The sequence below is a fragment of the Nycticebus coucang genome, chromosome 3, assembly GCF_027406575.1.
Source record: "Nycticebus coucang isolate mNycCou1 chromosome 3, mNycCou1.pri, whole genome shotgun sequence".
In the NCBI taxonomy this organism is placed as follows: Eukaryota; Metazoa; Chordata; class Mammalia; order Primates; family Lorisidae; genus Nycticebus; species Nycticebus coucang.
In genome coordinates this window covers 94,251,438-94,263,457 of record NC_069782.1, presented here as the reverse complement: position 1 = coordinate 94,263,457, position 12,020 = coordinate 94,251,438, and the positions used below count along the sequence as shown (strand labels likewise).

General features: G+C 38.1%; 1 protein-coding gene across 1 annotated transcript in view; it reads right to left on the bottom strand.

Annotated features, from left to right (window-relative positions):
• The window catches only part of CFAP70 (cilia and flagella associated protein 70), a 116,977-nt gene that overhangs the window by 54,168 nt on the left and 50,789 nt on the right, over positions 1 to 12,020 (bottom strand). Inside the window, exons 9-10 of the mRNA XM_053586138.1 lie at positions 8,936 to 9,035; positions 6,475 to 6,609 (exon numbers count right to left, since the gene is read on the bottom strand). Of these exons, the coding sequence (XP_053442113.1) occupies positions 6,475 to 6,609; positions 8,936 to 9,035 (235 nt within the window). The remainder of the gene's footprint in view (positions 1 to 6,474; positions 6,610 to 8,935; positions 9,036 to 12,020) is intronic.

Here is a 12,020-nt window from a genome sequence, read left to right as displayed (position 1 = left end):
CTGCCTTCTTTCATGTACCATGTTTTTGAGGTTCATCCATGTTGTAATATGTATCAGTGGTTCATTCCTTTTAACAAAACAGCTTTATTGAGATATAATTCATATTCCATGCAATTTACCCATTAAGGTACACAATTCAAAGTTTTAGGATATTACATCATTAGTAGTTCATTCATTGCTAAATAATATTCCCTTGCATACATATGTTACATTTCATTTATCCAATGCAGACATTTACATTGTTATTAGTTTTTTGCTATTATACATAGTGCTGTTATAAACATTCACATACATGTCTTTGTGTGAATGCAGGTTTTCTCTTGCGTAGTTTCCTAGGAATGATTTGGTAGTTGTATGACAACTTTACATGTTTCACAGATTTTCTATATAGTTGTCCTATCAAGTATTGAGAGCAGAATATTGAAATTTCTAAATATTATGGTCAATTATTAATTTCTCCTTCCAATTCTGTTGGGTTTTGTTTCAAGTATTCTGAGGTTATCGCACTGTTAGGTGTTTATACATTTATAATTGCTCTATCTTCCTGATAGACTGACACGTTAATCATGACATGCCACTGTCTTCTGTACTATGTATTTCTTGTCTTAAAGTCTATTTTATCTGATATTAATGCAGTCACTTAGTTCTGTATAGAAAACATCTTTTCTATCTTTCTACTTTAATCTATTTGTATCTCTTTTTTCTCCTTTTTAACTTATAAACAACAGAAATTTATTTCTCACAGTTCTAGAGGCTGGGAAATCCTATTTGTGTCTTTTACTCTAAGATGTGTCTATGTCAGTATATTTGAACTTTTTATTTATTGATTATTTAGAGACAGGGTCTCACTCTGTTGCCCAGGTTGGAGTACAGTGGTACAATCATACCTCACTGCAGCCTCAAACTCCCGTGCTCAAGTGTTCTCCCTGTCTTAGCCTCCCAATGATACACGTACACAGAACCACACCTACCTCTTTTTTAAATTTCAGATTATTATGAGGGTACATAACATTTTGGGTAAAGCCATAATTATAGGTGTGTCCTTCACCCAGAAAGTATGCTATATACTCATGCAATGTACCCACAGGGCAGGAATTTACCCATCCTCTTTCCCCCTCCTCCCAAATTGAATTGCATTGAGTTTTGCTTCCATATGAGCTTCTAGATGTCTATACTATCCAAAGTGATTTACAAATTCAATGCAATCCCCATTAAAATACCAATGTCATATTTTGTAGGTCATAAAAAAAAAATGGTTCTGTGCTTTGTATGGAATCAGAAAAGACCCCAATGCAATCCTGAAAAATAAAAACAAATCTGGAGGCATCATTTTACCAGACTTTAGCCTATACTACAAGGCTATGATGATCAAAACAGCATGGCATTAGCATAAAAATAGAAACATAGACTTATGGAACAGAACACAGAATCTAAAGATGAAAACATCCTCATATTGCCATCTGATTCTTGCAAAGCAAATAAAAAAATAGCATACACTGGGAAAAAGAATCCCTATTTAATAAATAGTACTGGGAGAAGTGGATAGTCACATGTCAGAGACTAAAACAGGACTCAACCTCTCATTACTCACAAAAATTAATTCACAATGGATAAATGATTTAAATTTAAGTCATGACACTATAAAAATCCTAGAAGAAAGTGTGAAGAAAATAAAGATATTGACTTAGGGAAAGAATTTATGAAGACGATCCCAATGGCAATCACACCAACAACAAAAATAAATAAATGGGACCTGATCAAATTTAAAAGTTTTTGCATAGCCAAGGACATAATCAACTGAGCAAATAGATAACCTACAGAATGGGAGAAGATATTTACATGCTACATATCCAACAAAGGACTGATAACCAGAATGTACAAAGAACTCAAGCAAATCAACAAGAAAAGATAAAGCAACTCCATTAAAAATTGGGCAAGAGACATGAATAGAAATGCTTCTTACAAAGATAAGACTAATGAATGGCCAATAAACATGAAAAAATGTTCACCTCATGAACATTTCCCTGATCCTAATCATCAGGGAAATGCAGATCAACACCACATTGAGATATCACCTTACCCTAGTGAGAATGGGTCATGTCATAAAGTCCCAAAGCAACAGATGCTAGTATGAATGCAGAGAAAGGAACACTTATACATTGTTGGTGGGACCACAGTCTAGTACAGCCTCTAGGGAAAGTAGTATGGAACGTCTTCAAAGACCTTAAAATAGGCTTACCATTTGATCCCACTGTTAGGTATTTACTCAAAGGAAAAAAAGACATTTTATCATAGAGACGCTTGTATTCGAATATTTGTAGCAGCACAATTCACAATTGCAAAGATGTGGAAACAACCCAAGTGCCCTTCAACACATTAATAAAGTGTGAATATGTATATCATAGAATATTATTCAGACATAAAAATATGAAGATCTAGCAACTTTGGTAACAACCTGGATAGAATTGGAGACTATTCTCCTAAGTGAAGTATTGCAAAAACAGAAAAACAAGCCTCACATGTACTCAATACTAAATTGGAACTTTTTTTTTTAGAGACAGGGTCTCACTATGTTGCCCAGTCTGGTCTTGAACTCCTGACCTCAAGTGATCCTCCGCCTCAGACTCTCAAAGCACTGAGATTATAGGCTTGAGCCACCTTGCCCAGCCTATATTTGAATCCTGATTTTTTAAATCTAGTTTCATAATCTCTAAACTTTCATTTGTATGTTTAGACTGCTCACATGTAACAAGTTTTTTTTGTTGTTTGTTTGAGACAAAGTCTTACTTGTTGCCCTCAGTAGAGTGCTATGGTGTCACAGCTCACAGCTACCTCAAACTCTTGGGCTTAAGCAATTCTTTTGCTTTAGCTTCCTGAGTAGCTGGGATTATAGGCATCACCATTACGCCTGCCTATTTTTTTGTTGCAGTTGTCATTGTTAATTAGCTGGCCTACGCTGGGTTTGAACCTGCCAACCTGGGTGTATGTGGCCGGCATCCTACCCACTGAGCTACGGGCGCTGCCCCACATATAATATTATTGTTGAAATACTTAGATTTATGTTTTCTATGGTATTTGTTTTCTATATGTCTTCTGTCTTTTTGTCCCCCTATTCCTCTTTTAGCCATCTTTTTTTTATGTTAAATAAATAAATGTGATGTCTCATTTACTTCCTTTGTTGATATATATACACATATACATAGATATGTATATACACATATGCATATACACAATTTTCTTAGTAGTTGCTTTAGGGATTGCAGTGTGCATTCTAACTAATCACAATCTATTTCACAATAATACTAACTTAATTCTGGTAAAATGTAGAAACTTTGCTTTACTGTATCTCCATCCTACCTCCCTTCCTTTACAGTATTATTATATAACTTAAATCTATATATGTTATAAACACAATAATGCCATTAATACTTTATTCAATTATGTCTTTAAAAGAAGAAAAAACAAGAAAAATGTATTTCTAAACTCTTTTATGTTGACTTATATTTAAATGTTTCTATTGTTTTTCATTTCTTCTTATGGATTCAATTTAGCAATTGGTGTCATTTCCTTTTGAACTGAAGGACTATAAGGCAGGGTTCTTAGTAGCAAATCCTTTCAGCATTTGTTGATCTGAGGATGTCTTTATTTTCCTTTTGTTTTTGCTTAGTAGATTTTTTTTTCATTCAGAACTTTGCCTTAATTATTCCACTGCCTCTGGCTTCCATTGTTTTAGATAAAAACATCAGCTTTTTGCTTGGCAGACTTTTTTTTTCATTCAGAACTTTGTATTAATTATTCCACTGCCTCTGGTTTCCATTGTTTCAGTCAGCTGTTAGCCATACTGACTGTCTCCTGTAATTGGTAAACTGATTTTCTCTTTTTGCATTCACAGTTTTCTCTTTGTCTTTCTCTTTCAACTATATGACTATAATGTGTATATTATGGGTCTCTGTGTGCTTATCCTACCTGGGATTTTTCTGAAGTTTTTGAATCTGTAGATTAATGTTTTCATAAAATATGAGATGTTTTCAGACATTACTTCTTCCTGTATCTTTCTATCGTCTCTTTTAGGACTCTCATTACAAGTATATTGGTTTTCCCTCTACAAAGATTGCCATTTCAACTGACAATATTGCTGGGCATAGGTTTTTGAACCACTGCTCCAAATTGAAGACAGCCTTCTCTGACTATGGCAGCAAAGTTCCTGGTCCTCATTGCCCATCTTGCTTTAGAAGAATCACTACACTAATTGACCTGAAGGTGGGGTGGGAATGTGGAACAGCCTTGGGTAAGTATGCCTCAAACTCCTTAGCTTTTATTTATTTTTTATTTATTTTAACATTTTTTGAGACAGAGTCTCACTCTGTTTGTCCTGGGGTTGAACGCCGTGGCATCATATCTTACAGCAACCTCAAACATCTCGGACTCAAGCAATTCTCTTGCCTCAGCCTCCCAAGTAGCTAAGACTATAGGTGCCCGCTATAATGCCTAGCTATTTTTAAAGACTGGGTCTTGCTCTGGCTCAGGCTGATCTCAAACCTGTGACCTCAAGCAATACATCTGCCTTGGCCTCCCAAAGTGTTAGAATTACAGGTGTGGTCCACAGTGCTGAACCAACCATGTCTATTTTTATAGTCTTCATATTTAACTTATTTTAATAAATACATTTGAAATTCATTTTGATCTATGCTATATGTAAACACTTTCTCATTCTCTTTCTTGTTTAATATTAAGAGAATTTTAATAATTATTCTTTTTGATAGTGGCATATTCCTTTTTTTTTTTTTTTGAGACATTCTCACTCTGTTGCCCACACTAGAGTACAGTGGTATCAGCCTAACTCACAACTTCAAAGACCTAGGCTCAAGTGATCCTCCCGCCTCAGCCTCCCTAAACTAGCTGGGAGTACAAGCACATGCCACAATACCGGGCTAATTTTTCTATGTTTTTTGTAGAGACAGGGTCTCACTATTGCTCAAGCTGCTCTTGAACTCCTGCTCAAGCAATCTTCCAGCCTCAGCCTCCCACAGTGTTAGGATTGCAGACATGAACCACCACACCTGGCTTATTCCATCATTTTTATTTACCATAATTTACTAAGCCTTTCTCTACTATTATTTATTATACATTTAATCTTATTTTTAGTTTTTGCTATTATAAATTCCAAAAAGTTTTCATGAGTATAGGGGGTTTTATCCTATTAAGTAATTTCCTTAAGACTAAGTCTCTATAAGTATGATTTCTGGTTCAAAGGCTACTGTTATAGAAATAGTTTCATCTTTCACGAATCTATTCTTTTTTTTTTTTTTTTGCAGTTTTTGGCCAGGGCTGGGTTTGAACCCACCACCTCTATTATATGGGGCTGGTGCCCTACTCCTTGAGCCACAGGCACCACCCTCATGAATCTATTCTTGAAAAACAGCTGTCCTAATAATAATGACATAACACTGTTTTGTTGCCCTCAGTAGAGTGCTGTAGCATCACAGCTCACAGCAACCTCTAGGTCTTGGGGTTAGGCGATTCTCTTGCCTCAGCTCCCCAGTAGCTTTTTTTTTTTTACTGTTGTGTTTTACAAATCCTCACTTTCTCCTGGGAAGCAACATGATGAAATTGACAGTAAGCCATGCATACTTAAAATATATCATTGCACCAATTTCGACATATATATACTCCTACAAAACCATCACAATCATGATAACAATCATTTTAATCATATCAAATATTTTCTTCTCAGTCCTTTATAATCTATCCCTCCCTCCCTGTCCGTATGCATTCATTATTCTGTTTTCTGTCTATATAGATTATTATTTTCCTAGAACTGCATATAAATGGAATCATTTAGCACCTATTCTATTTTGTCTGACTTCTTCTTTTTTTTTTTTTTGGAGACAGTCTCACTATGTCGCCCTTGGTAGAGTACCATGGCATCATGGCTCACAGTAACCTCAAACTCTTGGCCTTAAGTGATTTTCTTGCCTCAGCCTCCCAAGTAGCTGGGACTACAGGCACCTGCCACAACACCTGGATTTTTTTTTGTTTTTGTTGTAGCTATCATTGCTGTTTAGCAGGCCTGGGCCAAGTTCGGATCAGCCTTGGTGTATGTGGCCGGTGCCCTAACCACTGAGCTACGGACGCCAAGCCTGTCTTCTTTCATTTAACATAATAGATGTGAAATTCATCCATGTTGCTACAGATGTTATTAGTTCATTCCTTCTTATTGCCAGAGAGTATCCCATTGTACAGAATCATTTTTCTGTTCACCTGCTGATGGTGAATTAGGTTGTTTCCAGTTTTTGGCTTTTCATTATCCTAAAGTTTCTAAAGTCCAATGGTACAATGATAGGAAGCTATATACTACATATAATACCAACTGGTTCTAAATATCAATAGCCAAGATGTGTATGCTAAAGATATAAGCATATACATATATAAAGGATAAATTATGATGGTATCTTTTGTGCAATTTTTTCTTACCTTTTCATGGACTGTACTGTCTAGGTAAGGGTAAACATGAAAAGCTCCTCGAATTCTGTTCACACCTGGATATAGCAGTGGGACCATATTAACATAAGCCACACCATGAAATGAAAGCTGACCTTCATCCTCAGTCTAAAGGAATAAAACCAGAGAGTAGTTAGTGCCCAAAAGTACTGTATCATAAGGCGTAGAGCTCTGACTCAGCAGTTCAAAGACAAGTTTTAGAAACTAACTCTAAGTAATAAGTCATGTGACTTTGGGCCTCAGTTTCTTTCTCTTCAAAATAGTTTACTAATACTGTGATCACTGAGAAAATGCACATAAACAGTATTAAGCGAATAGTAAAGGCAGTAGCTAGGGCTATACACACTCAAATTAATTTATAATATACACATTCAACAAAAAGTCTCTTTGACCATGTTGTTTCTTAGGAGAAATGAAGCTTTATAAAAAAAAAAAAACTTAAATAAATCAGACATTGAGGCTTTTTAACACTAGTTTGCAGACTCCTATGAGTTAGAGGGGCCTTACAAATTATCTAGACCAATGATAAAAAATAGGCTTTAACTTATGCCTAAATTATCATCAATTGGTGGAGATGTTTTAGCATGCTTCATTGAGAAAGATTCTGTATATTTATCTGGATACAGAAGAAAGAATGCTTTGACTGATTAGCAATATGGGCAATAGATGAAGGAAGATGAATGACAGTCTGCTATCATGTATTTGCTATGCTGGATCTCATCTAAATTTTCACTGCAATGATGAAGAACATGGTAATAAACATATCTTAACATTACTTTTAATGCTTGCATGGTTTTGTCATAGAAAATTTTTATAGAGAAAAATAAATTTAGTGAACAAAAACACATTTAATACCAAGCTTAAAAATAATCTCTTTTATTTCACCTACAATAAGAATAATTAGAAACTAGCTTAAAAGTCCTATGTTCAGCATGATACCTGTAGCACAGTGGTTACTGAGCCAGCCACAAGCACCGAGGCTGGCGAGTTCAAACTCAGCCCCGGCCAAACTGTAACAAAAAAATAGTTGGGTGTTGTGGCGGGCACCTGTAGTCCCAGCTACTCAGGAGGCTGAGGCAAGAGAATCGCCTAAGCCCAAGAGCTGGAGGTTGCTGTGAGCTGTGATGCCAAGGCCCTCTACTGAGGGTGACAAACTGAGACTATGTCTCTTAAAAAAAAAAAAAAAGTCCTATGTTCATGTGATAACATTATGTGGTTTAGAAATCTAAGGAAAGTTAGCCAATACATACAATATACTACAAAGAGAAAAATGGTCACATGGTGGTAGCATTTTTACTAGGCAAAAAAAAACAATTTTAAAAATCAATTAAGTTTTTATCTGCTATCTGTCAGGCATCATTCTTGGTAGGTACCATGGAAGACATGAAGCAGTCTACCATACAACCTTTACCCCTCAGGGAGTTTTTAAACAAGCAGATAAGCCCAGACGTGCACGAGTAAAACAAGAGAGGACATGGTCAAGGCTCATGAAAGCTGTGTCATTTCAGAATGTAATATGTTTATGAACCCTATTATACTAATTAGCAGACAAAAACATTTAAAATAGCTAAGTCTAAAAGAAATTTAGAAAAATGTGTCAGGGCTTGGTGTCCGTAGCACAGTGGTTGAGGCGCCAGCCATGTACACGGAGGCTGGTGGGTTCAAACCCAGCCCAGCTAGCTAAACAACAAAGATAACTACAACAAAAAATAGCCAGGCATTGTGGCAGGTGCCTATAGTCCTAGCTACTTGGGAGGCTGAGGCAAGAGAATCACTTATGTGGGGTGGCACCTGTGACTCAGTGAATAGGACACCGGTCCCATAGACCGAGGGTGGCGGGTTCAAACCCAGCCCCGGCCGAACTGCAACAACAACAAAAAATAGCTGGGCATTGTGGTGGGTGCCTGTAGTCCCAGCTGCTCGGGAGGCTGAGGCAAGAGAATCACTTAAGCCCAAGAGTCTGAGGTTGCTGTGAGCTGTGACACCATGGTACTCTACCCAGGGTGACAGCTTAAGATTCTGCCTCAAAAAAAAAAAAAAAAAGTGTCAGGTTGAACTATATTGCCAATATTTGACCACTTTTGATGTACATACATGGTTATTTCACATGGTTTTGCCTATGGTAAAACTATAATTAAGAGCTAAAGAATAAGAGAATATCTTGGAATAAAGCCTGAAAATTTTTTTAGTGAATAATAGGGTGCTAAGGTGGCAAATAATCCTGATTATCCCAGCACAGTGGTGTTTCTTGGGACATGAGACATTCAACGCTAAAACAAAAAAGGATTAGGTTAAATCAGGATGATTTGGTCACATTAGAAATAACAGCAATATCAATTCACATGTTCCTTTGGTATCAGAACTAGAAGCGGCGTAACAGGTGGGGTCTGATCCTGCATTTCATACATAAATATTTTTGAATGAACATATTTACCTTATCAAATTTTCCACCTTTCCCTTTGGGTGCAGTAGCCACAGGAACTCTTGTGATCTCCACAGGCCAAAGCCGGCAATCAGCAATTCGCTTCTGAAAACTGCAAATTAAAAATCAGCCCATTAACATGATATGCAAAATTGGGGTCAGTATAATTTATGTTAAAGGCAAATATTCTTTATATATGTGTGTGTGTACACATATATCTTTTTTTTATTAGGCTGGTGGTTTTTTTAACCTCCAAAATCTACAAAATTCCAAAAATAGGCTTGGCGCCTGTGGCTCAAGCGGCTAAGGCGCCAGCCACATACACCTGAGCTGGCGGGTTCAAATCCAGCCAGGGTCTGTCAAAGAACAATGACTGCTGCAACCAAAAAATAGTCGGGTGTTGTGGCGGGCACCTATAGTCCCAGCTACTTGGGAGGCAGAGGCAGGAGAATCTCTTGAGCCCAGGAGTTGGAGGTTGCTGTGAGCTGTGATGCCACTGCACTCTACCCAGGGTGACAGCTTGAGGCTCTGTCTCAAAAAAAAAAAAAATTACAAAAATAACCCTACTTGACGGCTAGCAGAAGAAAATTACACATTTTTTAGGGCAAGTTAGCAACATGAATCAAAAGCCTTAAAAATGTCCAGAATAGAGGCTGGGCACAGTGGCTAACGCCTGCAATCCTAGCACTCCGGGAGGCCAAGGTAGGTGGATCACTTGAGCTCACTTGAGACCAGCCTGAGTAAGAGCGAGATTCCATCTCTAAAAATAGCTGGGCATTGTGGAGGGTATCTGTGTCCCAGCTACTTGGGAGGCTGGGGCAAGAGGACCAGTTGAGCCCAAGAGTTTGAGGTTGCTGTGAGCTGTGACACCATGGTACTCTGCTGCATGTGACAAAGTGAGACTCTGTCTCAAAATAAATAAATAAATAAGTCCATAATCTTTGATCATAAAAATTCTACTTCTAATGATTTATTCTAAAGAAATAATCAAGTTTGCAAATGGTATAAAATATGTTTATTTCTACTGAGAAAATAGAGTTGGAGTTCCAGTTTCAAATCTGGCACAGCTTAGTCTCTCCTGTTCTCATAAGAAAAAAGCTGGTCAAATAAAAAATCAACATTTCTTAGCGTCATCATAGAATTGAGATTATAGGGCAAACTGCCAACTTGAAATTTAGAAAGATAGGCAAATACAGAGGATCACAACTGCAATCGGCTTAAAATAGCAGAAGCCACTCAAGCCAGTAACTGGTAGAAATACTTTAATGGTAACACTGATGAACTGCTGGAGGCTGAGTGTGGTCTAACAGAGAGTTAAAACCTCCAGAGTAGGGTGGCACCTGTGGCTCAAGGAGTAGGGCGCCGGTCCCATATGCCAGAGGTGGTGGGTTCAAACCCAGCCCCGGCCAAAAGAGACAAAAAAATAAATAAATAAATAAATAAAACCTCCAGAGTGCCCAGTCTTAGATGTCCCCACACTTTCAGAAATTTTAAATCCAGGTGCCCCACCAGGTTCTCATGTTGAAGATAGAAGAAATATCCCTTCAGGGAAATTTATATATAAATAAAATTATTATAAAATATAATAATTTTAAAATATATTCAGAGGGTTTCCTATACTATGAAATAAAACTAAAATCCTAAACCCTTCACCTGACTAAATGGATCCTCTACTGGCCAAGAGGACACCAGAGAAACCTTAAAAACTTGAGTTCTGGCTGGATACAATGGCTCATGCCTGTAATATTAGCTCTTTGGGAGGCAGAGGTGGGAAGATGGCTTGAGGCCAGGAGTTTGAGACCAACCTGGGCAATGTAGTGAGATGCTGTCTCTCCAAAAAAAAAAAAAATTACCGTACATGGGTAGTACAAGCCTGGAGTCCCAGGTACTTGGGAGGCCGAGGTAGGAGGATTACTTAAACCCAAGAATTTGTGGTGAGCTAAGCATTGTGAACTACAGGCACCCGCCACAACACCCAGCTATTTTTTGGTTGCACTATTTTTTGGTGCCACTAGACTCTAGTTTGAGGAAAACCTTGTCTGTGGGGGAAAAAAAGAAAGAAGGAAACTAAGTTCTCAGCCATGATAGGATTAGAGTTTGGACACCTTATTATATCCGCCTGTTGATAACTGCCATTAGACTTTCTTTCCTAAGAGTTAAACAGAAACCAGCCCCATCGAAAGACTTGTTCTACCACAGATTTTAATCAACCACCTGACACTGCAGCCAGACTCCCCTCCCTTTTTTGCAGTTTTAACACAACTGGCCAGTACTCCTTCCCGATAAGTGTCCATCAAACATGGACTGGTTCTGGATGGTCCTCAGAGGCTGAGCGTAGGGTACCTCTGTGTACACCTTTTGATGTACACAGCCTAAGTTTAAATATTTAAATATTAATTCTGGGCTCGGCGCCTGTGGCTCAAGCGGCTAAGGCGCCAGCCACATACACCTGAGCTGGCGGGTTCGAATCCAGCCTGAGCCGCCAAACAACAATGATGGCTGCAACCAAAAAAAAAAAAAAATAGCCAGGCATTGTGGCCGGTGCCTGTAGTCCTAGCTACTTGGGAGGCGGAGGCAGGAGAATCGCTTGAGCCCAGGAGTTGGAGGTTGCTGTGAGATGTGATGCCACAGCACTCTACCCAAGATAACAGCTTGAGGCTCTGTCTCAAAAAAATAAAATAAAATAAAATAAATATTAATTCTGCACCCCAAAGTGAACAGGGATGTAGGAAACATGCATGTTTGATTACTATGCTTGCATTTGGTTTCCCTTCATGAATATTCATAGGTCCTCCTATAACCTGTTAGATATATATACTTAACTATCCCATTCAGCATAAATTCCTGTTTTACCCTTTCTTCTTTGAACTACATGCTTTTGGTCTCTGTGAGAAGCTGTGCTTCCTAGCCTATAGGCTGGCCACCTTACAGGCCAGCCACCCTGAAGGCTACAACCCTTTGTAAGAAATAGAGTTCTCTGTCAACCTTTAAAAGAAATAAAGCTCTCCTGTGGCTCAAGCGGCTAAGGCACCAGCCACATACACCTGAGCTGGGGAGTTCAAATACAGCCTGGGCCCACCAAACAACAATGATGGCT